Source organism: Dendrobates tinctorius, unplaced genomic scaffold (assembly GCF_039654945.1).
Source record: "Dendrobates tinctorius isolate UK_male_01 unplaced genomic scaffold, ASM3965494v1 ptg000270l, whole genome shotgun sequence".
NCBI classification, from domain to species: domain Eukaryota; kingdom Metazoa; phylum Chordata; class Amphibia; order Anura; family Dendrobatidae; genus Dendrobates; species Dendrobates tinctorius.
The window spans coordinates 10851806-10867137 of record NW_027361937.1 but is presented as its reverse complement, the minus strand read 5'-3'; the positions used below and the strand labels follow the sequence as shown (position 1 = coordinate 10867137).

The window sequence follows — 15332 nt, the reverse complement described above, 5'->3', positions numbered from 1 at the left end:
AGTCTTGCATCTAGCACAGACTTCACAAGAAGTGACATAATCCAGAACGTCTCTTCTGTACGTGGGCCACCAAAAGAAGCGAGACAGGAATTCTTGAGTCTTCAGAACTCCTCTATGCCCCGCTATTTTAGAATCGTGGACGAGTTACAGTACTTTCCCTCTGGCCGCTTCAGGAATATACAGGCGTTGCCCCTGAATCCACACACCATTCTTATATACAAGACTTACTTCACAAGATGGTTGTGCCAACCAGGGATCCGTATGGTATGCTTCCTTGATATCGTTAAGCAAGTCTTGATTATGGATCACCCCCAGGAACCTGGAATCAGAGATAACAGTCTTATGAAACGTGAGTGGGATAGTTTCATCTGAGTAGAGTCTAGACAACGCATCGGCCTTTCCATTACGCGATCCTGGTCTATAAGAGATAACAAAACTGAATTGGTTTAAGAAAAGACTCCAACGAGCCTGGCGAGGAGTCAAACACTTAGCCGATCTGATAAACTCGAGATTGCGGTGGTCAGTCAAGACGATTATCTGCTGTGCAGCTCCCTGAAGGTGGTGTCTCCATTCTTTGAAGGCTGCGATGATGGCCAACAATTCTCTATTACCCACGTCATAGTTTCGTTCTGCAGGAGACAACCGCTGAGAAAAGAAAGCACAGGGATGTAAGACTTCTTTCTCGCCTGTCCTCTGGGAGAGGATAGCTCCAATGGCACTGTCTGAGGCATCCACCTCTATTATGAAGGCACGTTCAGGGTTAGGATGCACCAGAATAGGTGCCGTGGTGAATTTCTGTTTCAGGCGGGAAAATGCTTCTTGAGCCTGGGGGGTCCAGGTAAAAGCAGAGTTCTTGCGGGTAAGCCGTGTGATGGGAGACACTACCTCAGAAAAGTTCCTGATAAAACGCCTATAAAAATTAGCAAACCCTATAAAGCGCTGGACCTCCTTTACATTCTTGGGGACCGGCCAGTCTTTAATGGCTTGGATCTTACTCTCATCCATACTAATTCCTCGTGACGTTATTACATACCCCAGAAATTGGATCTTCGTCCGATGGAATTCGCACTTTTCTAGTTTGATATACAGATGGTTTTGTCGAAGGCGTTCTAAGACCATCTTCACATGTCTGTGATGTTCCTCTGTGGAGTTAGAAAAAATCAAGATATCATCCAAATAAATTACAATGAATGTATCCAGGAGATCTCTAAAAATGTCATTCACCAAATGTTGGAAAGTTGCTGGGGCATTACATAAACCGAATGGCATTACCAGGTATTCAAAGTGTCCGTAGCGTGACCTGAAAGCAGTCTTCCATTCATCCCCAGGTCTAATGCGGACCAAGTTATAGGCCCCACGGAGATCCAACTTAGTAAAGAGCTTTGCATGCCGTACTCTCTCCAATAATTCCGGAATCAAAGGTAGTGGGTAACGGTTTCTGATCGTGATCTTATTGAGCTCCCGATAATCTATGCAGGGCCTAAGAGATCCGTCTTTCTTCTTCACAAAGAAGATTGGTGCACCAGCGGGAGATGAAGAATGGCGTATGAAGCCCTTGGCTAGCTGTTCATCTATATAGTCCTTTAGCGCCTTTAGCTCTGGCCCTGCCAAAGGGTAAATCTTGCCAAACGGTATCCCTGCACCTGGTAATAGGTCTATTGGACAGTCATATGGACGGTGAGGGGGTAGTAGGTCTGCGTTCTTTTTGTCGCACACATCAGCATACTCACGGTATATTGCTGGTAGCTCTGAGACTGATGGTGGTCCCTTAGGGATGGAGCAGACTGAAGCTTCTGGACTTATCTGTGTCTTCGGAAAGTGCAGTTCTTTAGTCTTCCAATTAATCGTAGGATTCTGAGCCTGCAGCCAAGGCAGTCCTAGAATAATAGGGAAATGAGGAGAAGAGATGAGCATAAAGGACAGACTCTCTTGATGGTCATTACCCATGAGGACCTTCAGGGGTTCCGTCTCCTGGTCCACTGGTCCCGAGTTTAACAGTGAGCCATCCACGGTCTCCATCTGTACAGGAGTAGCCTTCTTTACTGAATGTACGTTATGTCTCTGGGCAAAGGAGATGTCCATAAAATTGCCGCTTGCCCCTGAATCAATCATAGCGGAGGTAGATACCCAAACGGAGTGAACCCTGAGTTTGAGGGGAATGAAGCAATGAGAATTGTTGTTCTTGCAGCTCAGCTGGGAAACCGCTGAGAGGACCGGAAAAACTGCTGCAGTAACACCTGCATCGGGCTCAGAGATAACGGAGTTCAAGTCCGAGTAATCAATGTCTGTATCTTCTACTCCCTCTGGGGTCTGTAGTGCGGACCTGACAGAACCCCTCTCACAGCACTTGCAGTGTATGATGGTCTTACGAGAGCGACTGGGGCAGTTGATGATGAAATGTCCTGACTTACCGCAATAGAAACACAGATTTTCCTTTAGTCGCTGTTCCTTACGTGCATCACTGACCCGTCTCTGTAAAGAGTCCACCTGCATAGGCTCGGGTTTTGGTTCTCGTATAATCCTGCTCAAGGACTCCTTGGCTGGAGAGGGAGAGAATAAATGATTAGAGTGCCTTAGCTCCGACCACCTCTCCTGTCTGCGTTCAGTAAGCCGAGCATCGATCCGAATACAGTAGTTGATAAAATCTCCTAATGCTGTAGGTGGGTCGACACGAGCAAGTTCGTCCTTAATTACAGAGGATAATCCTCTCCGAAAAACCGATCTTTTAGCGGAGCTATCCCAAGTGGTGTCGAGGGCCCATCTCCGGAAATCCAGAGCATATTCTGCTACTGAGCGCTTACCTTGGCTTAAAGTCAACATAGCTGATTCCGCTGTAGCACCGCGGTTCGGATCATCGAATGCCTTCCCCATAGCTGAAATGAAAGCATCAAGGTTATTTAGACAGTCGTCGTCAGTCTCAATTAGAGGGTTTGCCCATGCGAGAGCTTTGTTGGAGAGCAGCATAATTATTGTTAATACTTTAGATCGCTCAGTAAGGAACTGAGGCGCATGAGCCGCAAAGAACAGTTTGCATTGATTAATGAATCCTCTGAATCTTTCCCGTTGACCGCCAAAGCGGAATGGTGGTAGCTTGGGGATTCCCATTGCCGGGGTGGAAGTTTGGGTTTGGACTTGTCGCTCCAGAACCTCAATCCGGGTTCGTAAGTCCTGAGTGGTTTGTCCGAACACCTGTAGATTATGATCACTCCGATCCCGCAGACTTGCAAAGCTGTCCTTTACTGCCTGTAGATCGGCAAGGATTGAATTGGTTACTTCGCACAGATGTTTAATAGAGTCCTCCATATTCCCCGAAGATGTATGGCAGAGAGGCTGGAAAGAAAGAAAAGGAGCACAATAGTGTTTACCTGTGGTAACACTCCTGACTTAAAAGAAGGGAATGTGCTCACCTGGAAAGGTTGTGAGAAGCCACAACCACTATCACATATATCGATATCTTGGATCCACAGCCTGCAGCGGCTCCCCAACGGCAAAGATCCAAAAAAAAAATATAAAAAAAAAAAAAAAAAAAAAAAATCTCTATACAGGTTGCAGCGGTGTCTCAGACCCAGCAGACTCTATCATGGCTCCTGAATCTGTCATATGGTATACAGTCTATCTAGAGTCTAACGCATGGGTATAATAAGACACATGAGACATAAGCTTCTTAAGCATTTCTTGTATTACTTCATACAAGTAGTGCAGTAGCAGGATAGTTGCAGAGTTAGGCAAACAACCAACGATATTCAGAGTCCATTACTTTCCTGTCAGAAGTAGCTGGCAAGCAGAAGGGTTCTGTGTCCACAAATGGTTCCAAGCAGAGGAGATCCAGGCTTCACAGACCAAGTCACAAACTGGGAATAGAGCTGATTCAGGAGCACAGGTGAATCAGCTGGAGCTGATTAAAAGGACAATTGGCAGGAAACAGGGCAGGGACATCATAGCTGAGTACTCCATGTTATTTGAGGGCAAAGTCACTGCACATGCCAGGAAACAAGATGGCCAACGACAAGCTGAGGACTCCATATTGGTTGAGGGCAAAAGTCAATGCACAGTCCAGGAAACAAGATGGCCGACACACTAAATGCGAAGATAACGGATCTAGCATAAAAGTCCGAAAACATTACAGTATGTGTCTTTAGCTATTCTTTCGTTTCTTTATTAAACCTGTCGGTGTGATTTTACTGTATCGCGCACTGAATTGCCGGCTTTTGTTAAAGGACACCGGGTGCGTATTTCTCGCAAGTCACACTTGGTCCGTGTGTAATCCGTAGTTTTCTTGCCGCCATAGACTTGCATTGGCGTATTGCGGCCAGAATACGCTGACAGTCGCAGCATGCTGCGATTGTCTTGGCTCGTAAACTACGGACAAGAAATCTACGGATGATGGGTGCTGCCCCATAGAGAAACATTGGTCAGTGTGCAATGCGTGTTTTCTACGCCTCTCACTTGTCCGTAATTCTCTCTAGTGTGACGCCGGCCTTACTGGAAATATCAGGACTAGAGATGAGCAAGCGTGTTTGGATATCATTTGAGTATCTAAGGTGTCTTGGGCATGCTCCAGTAATATGTTAGAGTCCCTGCGTCTTCATGATGTTAGACAATCCCCACATGTGTTTCGGTTGTGTAACAGACAATCCCGGCATGCAGGCATGGGGAATCAACCATGTTACTCGAGCATGCACGAGATACTTGGATAACACCCGAGCATGCTCGGAAAACAAAATATCCGAGCACGCTCGCTCATCACTGATCTGGACGTATGAAGGGGGCCTAAAAGGGTGTTTCTACAGCGAGGGCATGGATTTCTGCAGTACCCATTCATAACAATTTCTGTAGCAAACCTTCCGTTGGTTAATATACCCTTATGAATCATTCCTTCTTTCTCCTTCTTACTCCTATTTTATCACCAGCAGAGATGCAGCCAGAGATGGCTGGGGCACTAGAAACAGTCTACATTAATTTAATACATAATGAATATGAAGCCCTTTACAGTGATTGAAAGAGCACATTCAAGCCAGAGCACTAGAACTGATTAAAATAAAATCAATACAGATTTCTATTTCAGGAAGGTTTCATTTTGTTAATGACTCAGAGTAATAAATATATGGGTAGCCTTCAGATGACATACAACATTTTGGTGCAGATAGGAATGAGTAATACAAGTATGCAGTGAAAAAAAGTCATACAATTCCTGGACTCTGTCACATTATAAGATTCTAAAGTCACTGCTGTGGGTTTTTTGGTGTACCACTGAAAGTGTTAAAGTTTTCCTGCAACTCAGGATAGTAAATCTATTGAGACAACACAGAGCATATGCAAAATTCCAAATGCTCTATTTCTAAAGCAATATAGCATCTAGTGTTATGGTGTCATCTAATGCTGAGGCACTATATGCAGAGCTGGTTTTAGGCAAAGTGGGGCCCTGGGAAAAAGCTTAAAATGGGGCCTCAAATGCTAACATATTGCACGTCACACAGAAGCATTTTGGTTGTATTTAAGTGCGCTAAACAAGTGTGATCGACGATATTGACGTCATTCGACGCTTATTTCCCTGCCTCTTTACACCAGCTGAGGAACAGTTATAGGGACAGAATGATCACTAATAGATTAATCTGTCCCCATACAATATCATGTTATCAGCAGCATATCTACAGTTTTCACTGGGCGATGTGCTGCTGAGAACAATGATTTCTGTTCTGGTATAAACAATCCAATCACTCGATGAATAGGCTGCATTTTGTTTGTTTAGTATAATACATCCCATAGTCCTCCACATAGCATAATGCACTCTATAGTCCTCCACATAGTATAATTCACCCCACGGTCCTCCATCTATTATAATGTGAACCACAGTCTTCCAAATTGTATAATGCACACCCCATAGTCTTCAATATAATGTACCTCATAGTCCTCCATATAGTATAATACACTCCCCATAGTCCTCCATATAGTACAATACACTCCCCTTAGTCCTCCATATATTATAATACACTCCCCTTAGTCCTCCATATAGTATAATACACCCCATAGTCCTCCATATAATATACTCCCCAAAGTCCTCCATATAGTATAATACACTCCCCATAGTCCTCCATACATTATAATACACTCCCCTTAGTCCTCCATATAGTATAATACACTCCTCGTTGTCCTCCATATAGTATAATGCACCGCCATAGTCCTCCATGTAGTACAATGCACTCCCCGTAGTATAATGCACCTCATAGTTCTTCACATAGTATAATGCATTCCCCATAGTCCTCGATACAGTATAATGCAGGTCCTATATAGTACACATAGTATAATGCACTGCCCCTAGTTTGATACAGTGTATTGCAGCTCCCATATAATAAAATGCAGCCCCCCTTAGAGTAAGATGCAGCCCCCTTAAAATATAATGCAGCCACCCAATAGAGTTTAATGCAGCCACCCCACAGAATATAATGTAGCCCGTTCATAGCGTATAATGCAGCCCCCCATAGAATAAAATGTATTATCGTCACAGAGTATAACGCAGCCCTCCCATAGAATATAATGTAACCCCCATAGAATATACTGTAATGCATCCCCCTCATATACTATAATGCAGCCCCCATAGAATATAATGTAGCCTCCTCATAGAGTATAATGCAGCCCTTTCATATAGTATAATGCAGCCACTCCATAGAATATAATGTAGCCCCTCCATAGAATATAATGTAACCCCCTCATAGAATATAATGCAGTCCACCATAGACAATAAGGTAACCCCCCATAGAGTGTAAAGCAGCTCCCCATAGAATATAATGTAGCCCCACATAGAGTACAAAGCAGCCCCCCTCATAGAATATAATCCAGCTCCACAGTCCAACAGTATCATGGTCACGAGTACTCACTCACTGATATATACAGGTACATCTCACAAAATTAGAATATCATCAAAAAGTTAATTTATTTCAGTTCTTCAGTGCAAAAAGTGAAACTCCTATATTATATAGAGTCACTACAGAATGATGTATTTCTGTTAATGTTAATGATTATGGTTAACAGCCAATGAAAACTCAAAAGTAATTACTGTATGTCAGTAAATTAGAATACTTTAGAACACCAGCTTGAAAAAAATGATTTTAAAATCTGAAATGTTGGCCTACTGAAATGTATGTTCAGTAAATGCACTCTGTACTTGGTCGGGGCTCCTTTTGCATCAATTACTGCATTAATGTGGCGTGGCATGGAGGCGATCAGCCTGTGACACTACTGAGGTGTTATGGAAGGCCAGGTTGCTTTGATAGCAGCCTTCAGCTCGTCTGCATTGTTGGGTCTGGTGTCTCTCATCTTCCTCTTTACAATACCCCATAGATTCTCTATGGGGTTAAGGTCAGGTGAGTTTGCTAGCCAATCTCACCTGACCTGAAGGCTGCTATCAAAGCAACCTGGGCTTCCATAACACCTCAGCAGTGCCACAGGCTGATCGCCTCCATGCCACACCGCATTGATGCAGTAATTGATGGTGCAAATGGAGCCCTGACCAAGTACTGAGTGCATTTACTGAACATATATTTCAGTAGGCCAACATTTCGGATTTTAAAAATCATTTTTTTAAAGCTGGTGTTATAAAGTATTCTAATTTACTGAGATAATGACTTTTGGGTTTTCATTGGCTGTAAGACATAATCATCAACATTAACAGAAATAAACACTTGAAATAGATCACTCTGTTTGTAATGACTATATAATATAGGAGTTTCACTTTTTGTATTGAAGAACTGAAATAAAATAACTTTTTGATGATATTCTAATTTTGTGGGATGCACCTGTATATATTTATATATCGTGTTGTCCTGATGGTCTCCATGGAACCCACCGGCATCAAGATGGCCGCAGGGTTCTTCAAGGAAGGTGGCGCGTCAGTGCCTGCTCAGAGCAGGATGTGAGATGTCACCTTCCTTGCCTGTCAGACGCTGCTCTGATGCCCTGCAGTGCAGATGCATTGCAGAACATCAGATCAGCGATCTGATGCTATAAAGTAATGTCCCTTTTTTTTTTTTAATCCTCAAATAAAGAAAAAAAAGAAGCAAATATTTTTCCAATAAATACATTTATTTATGTAAATAAAAAATAAACAATAAAAGTACACATATTAGGTATCGCCAAGTCCGTAATGACCTGCTCTATAAAACTGTCCCACTAATTAAGCGCTACAGTGAATACCGTAATAAAAATAAGTAAAAACGTGGCAAAAAACAATACTTTATCATCATATCATCATACATAAGTGCAATAAAACGCGATCAAAAGACGAATGTAAATAAAAATGGTACCGCTGTAAACGTCATCTTGTCCCGCAGAAAACAAGCCATCATACAGCTCCATGAATGGAAAAATAAAAAAGTTATAGCTCTCAGAATAAAGCGATATAAAAATAATTATTTTTTTTTATATAAAATAGTTTTTGTTGTGCAAAAGCACCAAAACATAAAAAAGATATAAATTGGGTATCGCTGTAATCGCACTGACCTGAAGAATAAAGCTGCTTTACCAATTTTACCTCATACAGAATGGTATAAAAAAACAAAACAAAAAGCAATTCCTGAATTGCTGGTTTTTGTTCATTCTGTCTTCCCAAAATCGGAATAGAAAGCGATCAAAAAATGTCATGTGCCCAAAAATGGTACCAATAAAAACGTCAGCTCGTCCCGCAAAAAACAAGCCATAACATGACACTGTCAGCATTTTACACTCAAGAAGTCAAATGGCGCTCCTTCCCTTCCAAGCACTGCCGTGCGCCCAAGCAGTTGTTTTCCTCCACATATTGGGTATCAGCACACTCAGGAGAAAATGCACAACAAATTGTATGGAGCAATTTCTCCTGTTACCCTTAAATAGGTCTATCGGAAAAAAAAGTAAATGTTTATTTTTTTTCTTCAACATTCCAAAAATCCTGTGAAGCACCGGAAGGGTTAATAAACGTCATGAATGTGGTTTTGAGTACCTTGAGGGGTGCAGTTTTTAAAATGGTGTCACTTTTGAGTATTTTCTATCAAATAGGCCCCTCAAAATCATTTCAAATGTGATGCGGTCTCTAAAAAAATGGTTTTGCAAATTTTGTTGGAAAAATGAGAAATTGGTGGTCAACTTTTAACCCTTATAAATTCCTAACAAAATAAAATTATGTTTCAAAAATTGTGCTGATGTAAAGTAGATATGAGGGAAATTGAGAGAATTGAGGGTATACTGATTAAATTTGCTGATGACACAAAGCTAGGAGGGATAGCTAATACTACAGAAGAGAGAGCAAGGATTCAAAAAGATATAAATAAACTGGAGCAGTGGGCAGCAACTAACAGAATGGTTTTTAACAGGGAAAAATGCAAAGTACAACATCTGGGCTATAAAAATGAAAAAATGATATACAGAATGGGAGGAACATGGCTAAGCAATAGCACATGTGAAAAAGACTTGGGTATACTAATAGATCATAAGCTAAACATGAGTCAATAGTGTGATGCAGCAGCAAAAAAGGCAAATGCAATTCTAGGATGTATTAACAGAAGCATACAGTCTAGATCACGTGAAGTCATTATTTCCCTCTACTCCTCTTTGTTCAGACCTCATCTGGAATATTGTGTCCAGTTTTGGGCACCACATTTTAAAAAAGACATCAACAAACTGCAGCAAGTTTAGAGAAGAGCGACAAGAATGGTGACCGGTCTGCAAACCCTGTCTTATGAGGAAAGGTTGCAGGATTTGGGAATGTTTAGTTTGCAAAAGAGAAGACTGAGAGGAGACTTAATAAATGTCTACAAATATCTCAAGGGCTGTCACATTGTAGAAGGATCATCTTTATTCTCATTTGCACAAAGATAGCATAGAAGCAATGGGATGAAACTGAATGGCAGGAGACACAGATTAGAAATTAGGAAAAACTTTTTGACAGAGTGATCAATGAGTAGAACAGGCTGCCACGAGAGGTGGTGAGTTCTCCTTCAATGGAAGTCTTCAAACAGAGGCTGGACTGACATGTGCCTGGGATGATTTAGTGAATCCTGCTTTGAGCAGGGGGTTGGACCAGATGACCCAAGAGGACAAAGAAACACACAGAGAGAAAAATCCTTTAATTGTAAACAGCACTTCCTGACAATTACACTCTTTTACAAATGTATTACCATAAAAAAGTTAAAATAATCCAAGGGGGTCGGTCATAAATCCATAATAAGAAAGTCCCATGGTGATCCCCGACTCTGCTACATCCAGAGGCTGTGATGACCGGTGACATCAGTAACATGACCGCTCACCATGGCCATTGGAACAAACTGACAGTAGAGTGTGATTCCAGCTGCTGTGACAAGTGGTGACGTCAGTTAGGTAATCGCAGTTCATAGCCGATGAACTGCAGTAAACTTACTGACGTCACCTCTAGCAGCGTGAAAACCGGAAGAAAGTTCATACCCTGGGATGTCGAATCCCAACTGAAGTGATATTGATTACCTAGCCTAGTGGAATACTTTTTTAAAGATATTTTATAATATATTTCTTATGACTTTTTATTTACGGTATCTATTGATTTCTGTTCACGTATAACCCCTTTAAGGGCCACTATATCACAGATTTATGGCCTAACCAAATGTTATCTAACAGATTACTCTTTTAAATTAATTGTCTAAACCTTTTTCTTCAACATTGGCAAGTTAAATCAGTGGCATGGTCTCACCCGCTAGTCTGAACTGTGCACTTTCTGAAACTGCAAGCAGAGGTTGCTTTGCCTCTGTAGCACTGGAGGAGTGCAGGTTCACTAAATCAGAATGAATATAGTGATCCGGTCAGCTGCAGAACTGTGCTTGCAAACCATACAGCAAACAGGCTGCATGTGCTGACTCCTTGCCTAGAAAACTGGCCACCTCTGATAGACTGCAAGGTGCATTAAACTATAATATTTATATGTGAAAATGGAGAGTATTTTTAATAAGTCCAACAATGCAGTGATTATCCCATAAGACTTATAGTTGGCCAGTACTTTTCTATTAATACCCTATACATTAAGATAGGCCAAAAATATCATATCTGATTAGTGGGGGTGCAACACCCAGCACACATGCCGACCAGTTGTTAACAGTAGTGACCGGAAGTTCTCAGATGCTGCTAGAACACAGCAGCTCCATCATTTCTATAATGGCCACGGCAAGGTAACTGCAGATCCACTCATTATTCAAACAATAGTTCTGACATAGTTGCTGTGTTGCGGCAGCAGCTGAGAAGTTCTGACTGCCACCAGTTGCAACTGATCGGCAGGGGAGCCGGTTGTTGCATCCCCACCTATCATTTAGGCCTAAGAATAGACCATCAATAGAAAAGTAGTGGCCAACCAAATCATGGTTAGGCTAAGTGCACACGTACCGGAACTCTCGCGGCAATTACCGCGAGAATTCCGGAATTCCAGTCCGCGGGAAAATCGCATTTTAAATTCCCGCGATTTTCCCGCGGAAAAACTAGCATTTTGCAAGCGTAATTAGCTTGCAAAATGCTAGCGTTCTCCAAGCGATCTGTAGCATCGCTTGGAGAACTGATTGACAGGTTGGTCACACTCGTCAAACACAGTGTTTGACGAGTGTGACCAACTTTTTACTACTGAGGCTGCTTATGCGGCATCAGTAGTAAAAGATAGAATGTAAAAAAAAAAAATAAAAAATAGTGTTATTCTCACCCTCCGACGTCCCGCGCATCCGTTCCCAGTAGTCCTTTGCGAAAATGCCCGCGATGACGTCAGTTCTCGCGGGAGCGTGACGTCTCGCGGTAATTCGCGATGACGTCGCGCGAATTACCGCGAGACTTCGCGATCCCGCGAGATCGGACGCCATCGCGGGCATTTTCGCAAAGGACTACTGAGAACGGGAGCGTGGAGAGAAGCAGGAAGACTGCGCGGGACGTCGGAGGGTGAGAATAACAATATTTTTTATTTTAAATTCTATTTTTTACAGGGATATGGTACCCAAAGCCCGGAGGACAGTCTCCTCTCCTCCGGACCGTGGGTACCATCCGCAATTGTTCTGCTTGCTTTCCGCATGTTGTGCACAGCCACATGCGGGAAATAAGCGGAACAATGCATTCCTATGGGTGCGGGATCGCCGCGATTCCGCAAAATAATGAGCATGCTGCGGTTTTTACCGCGAAGCGATTCCGCCGCGGTAAAAACCGCAGCATTAGCACAGCATTGCGGAATCCCATAGGAATGCATGGGATGCTTATTTTTCGCGTTTTCGTGGCAAAATCGCGCGGTTAAAACTGCCGCGGAAACGCGAAAAAAACGCCACGTGTGAACTCAGCCTTAAAATAAGGTATAAATAAATACAAGAGCCCCTGAACTGGTCTACATGTTTCAGCATGTTTTGCCTTATTCATGTTTCTGTTCCTCTCTGCAGCTTTATGATAAGCTATACGAGATCAAACAATCCTTCCCCCGCTTGCACCTGGGTATTGTAAGCCGTAGACCGGGGTGAGCTCCCCAGGATACAGCGAAGCCGTGGGCAAGGAAAGCAGTAAACACTAAATTTGTCAATTGATCTATTACTGTTAAACTCAGACCGGTTACGCTTCCACCTGCCAACAAATTGTGACAGGTTAATTCACACACACCTGGTCAGAACTGACTGGGACCACTGTACTGCGTCAGTCAGTAGGCACAGAAATGTTGACTACGTTACTATAATTTACCTAATCGTGCAGCCACCTAGTATGGCTACCGAGCATTTACCTGGAAAACTGGAACAATCAGATGAATGCCAGGGGTGGTCTATTGGTGATGCAGCACAGCAGCTTACACATTTAGCAAGATGACTGTAACCCCCCTAGATAGAGCCCAGTTATGCAATTATGCACCATTGTGTTCACTTTAAGCATCAAGCGAGTGCAATGGGCAGCTCCTCGGATCACCTCTGTATGCTTCGATAGGTCCCATTCAATATTGTAGTCTCTGTAAGTTTCTAGTGGTTCAGCAAGCTGACTCTGATGGGCACTGATGCATTCAGCTACTTGTATCTGCCTGTCTGAGTTTGGCGCAACACTAACAGTGTACATGCACATCCCCACTGTAATCCTTGCTGGGGGTCTGAGCTCAGGATTTACTAGCCTGTGTCTGGTAGCTGTGTCGTTGCAGAGATGAGTTATGTTTCTAATCAGTGTTTGGTACCACAGCTAACTTGCTGGAGGGTCCTCCGTTTGTATAACAGATGTTGGATCCTGCGGATTTCAGCTCCGCAGATGGCGCTAGATGGAGATGTCAAACGTCCTCCTTCTTACAGATCACACCAAGCTTTCTCAAGATGGCCACTGAACCAACCCCTTCCAGTCAGGAACTTCTTCCCAATTTCTCGTACTGCCCCCTGGCTTGGGTCTCTGTCTGATTTTGTCCAAACTGCAGTTCAAATCAGCATAACAGAGTGCATTTAACATAATACCAGTCTGTGCCAACAGAATCACTGTTCTTATTTCTCCTCACAGAACTGGGGTCACCACCTCAGAATCAAAATCCTTCATAAACCAGTTTAAGCCAGAGTCATCAAGCAGTTGCAGGGGAAATAATGGCCTTCTGTGGCTGGTGATTAATACTGCAGGCAATAATATTGTCAATGGTGGGTAAGCAGCACCAATTAAATTTCAAAGAATTTCAAGCTGTCCTGCAGGTTTAGGGTGCATCAGTGTCAGCGTGAATGTCACAAGTGTGTTACGCCAACCTGGAAAATCTGGGGGTAGAAGATCACTGTGTATTGTGAATCACAGATCTTCCATTTAGCCTGTGTATTTGGATCCCATTTGGTTTCCTTTGGTGCTGAAAAGGTTAATGACCCTTTTTATGTTGGTCAGAAACATGCAGCTCCATTTCAGCTGCTTCTGATCTGGTCATTAACTTTTCCTATAATATCTTGCCAGACCCTCTCTGTCCTGCCAGTGAAAGCTCTGGTTTCTTGCTCTTAGGAGACGCTGTGCTGAATAGGAGTTCGTTGTTGCTATTACAGATTAGTATTCCTGAGTGCTAAAGTTAAGTAGTTGATGTCTGGAGTAGAAGTTGTGGTGTTCTGTAGGTTGCTGTTGTACGTTTGTGTTTATCTACTGTTCCCTTTTCCCATTTAGTTTATTACTCCCTGTCCCTATCCTCCTCCTCTTGTTGGTTAGTGGTTTTGTTTGATAGAGGTTTTCTGCTATCCCTGTTTTGTCTTTGTGTCTGGTTTACCTTTTATTTCTGTCCCATGCCTCATGGGGAGGAGGAGGGGAAAAATTTGGGTTTTTACAGGTCAGAGACTCGGGCCTCTCTACCTTTAAGGGTACCCCCGGGACAGGAATAGGTAGGGTCCCAGCTCTAGGGACAGTTTAAGGCTCCACTTAATACTGAAGAGCATCCCAGCGTGACAATGAGCTATCTGTCAACATTAGAATGAAATGAAACGCTATGGCAGGAGACCCAGGAAGACCCCACTGCTGACACAGAGACATAAAAAAGCTAGACTGCAGCTTGCCAAAATGTATGTGAGTAAGCCAAAATCCTTCTGGGAATGTGTCTTGTGGACAGATGAGACCAAGATAGAGCTTTCTGGTAAAGCACATACTTCTACTGTTTACTAAAAACAGAATGAGGCCTACAAACAAATGAACAGAGTACCTGTAGTAAAATATGGTAGAGGTTAAAAGATGTTTTATGGTTGTTTTGCTGCCTCTGACACTGAGTGCCTTGACTGTGTGAACAGTATCATGATATCTGAAGATTACCAAAGGATCTTGGGTCACACTGAATGCCCAGTGTCAGAAAGCTAGGTTTGCATCCTACAGTATATCACAAAAGTGAGTACACCCTTCACATTTTTGTGAATATTTTATTATTTGTTTTAATATGACAACACTGAAGATATGAAACTTGGATACAATGTAAAGTAGTCAGTGAACAGCTTGTATAACAGTGTAAATTTGGTCTGCCCGCTAAATAACTCACCACACAGCCATTAATATCTAAATCACTGGCAACAAAAGTGAGTACACTCCTAATTGAAAATGGCCATATTCTGCCCAAACTGTCAATATTTTGAGTGTCCACCATTATTTTCAAGCATTCACTGTTTTAACTTTCTTGGGCATATAGTTAACTAGGGCTTAACAGGTTGCCACTAAAATCCTCTTCTACTCCTCCATGATGACATGACGTGGTAACAACTGCCACTACGCTGGATTTCTTCTTTGATTTTTTATTGAGCATCAGTTGGACATCTGTGGTGCTAATAAAAATATGGATATCTTATAGCCTACATATTGTAATATATTGTTTATATACTTTGATATAGTGTGGTCACTAGACCAAGGGTGGAATGTAT

At 42.6% G+C, this 15332-nt stretch overlaps 1 protein-coding gene across 1 annotated transcript; it reads right to left on the bottom strand.

Moving 5' to 3' along the window:
* Positions 1–144: 144 nt before the first annotated feature.
* Positions 145–2173, bottom strand: LOC141069667 (uncharacterized). The gene is made up of 3 exons (XM_073559447.1): positions 1731–2173; positions 1034–1142; positions 145–319 (listed from the first exon to the last, which is right to left on the bottom strand). Exons 1-3 carry the CDS (start codon positions 2110–2112, stop codon positions 145–147), a joined length of 666 nt encoding a protein of 221 aa, XP_073415548.1. The 5' UTR covers positions 2113–2173.
* Positions 2174–15332: the final 13159 nt, after the last annotated feature.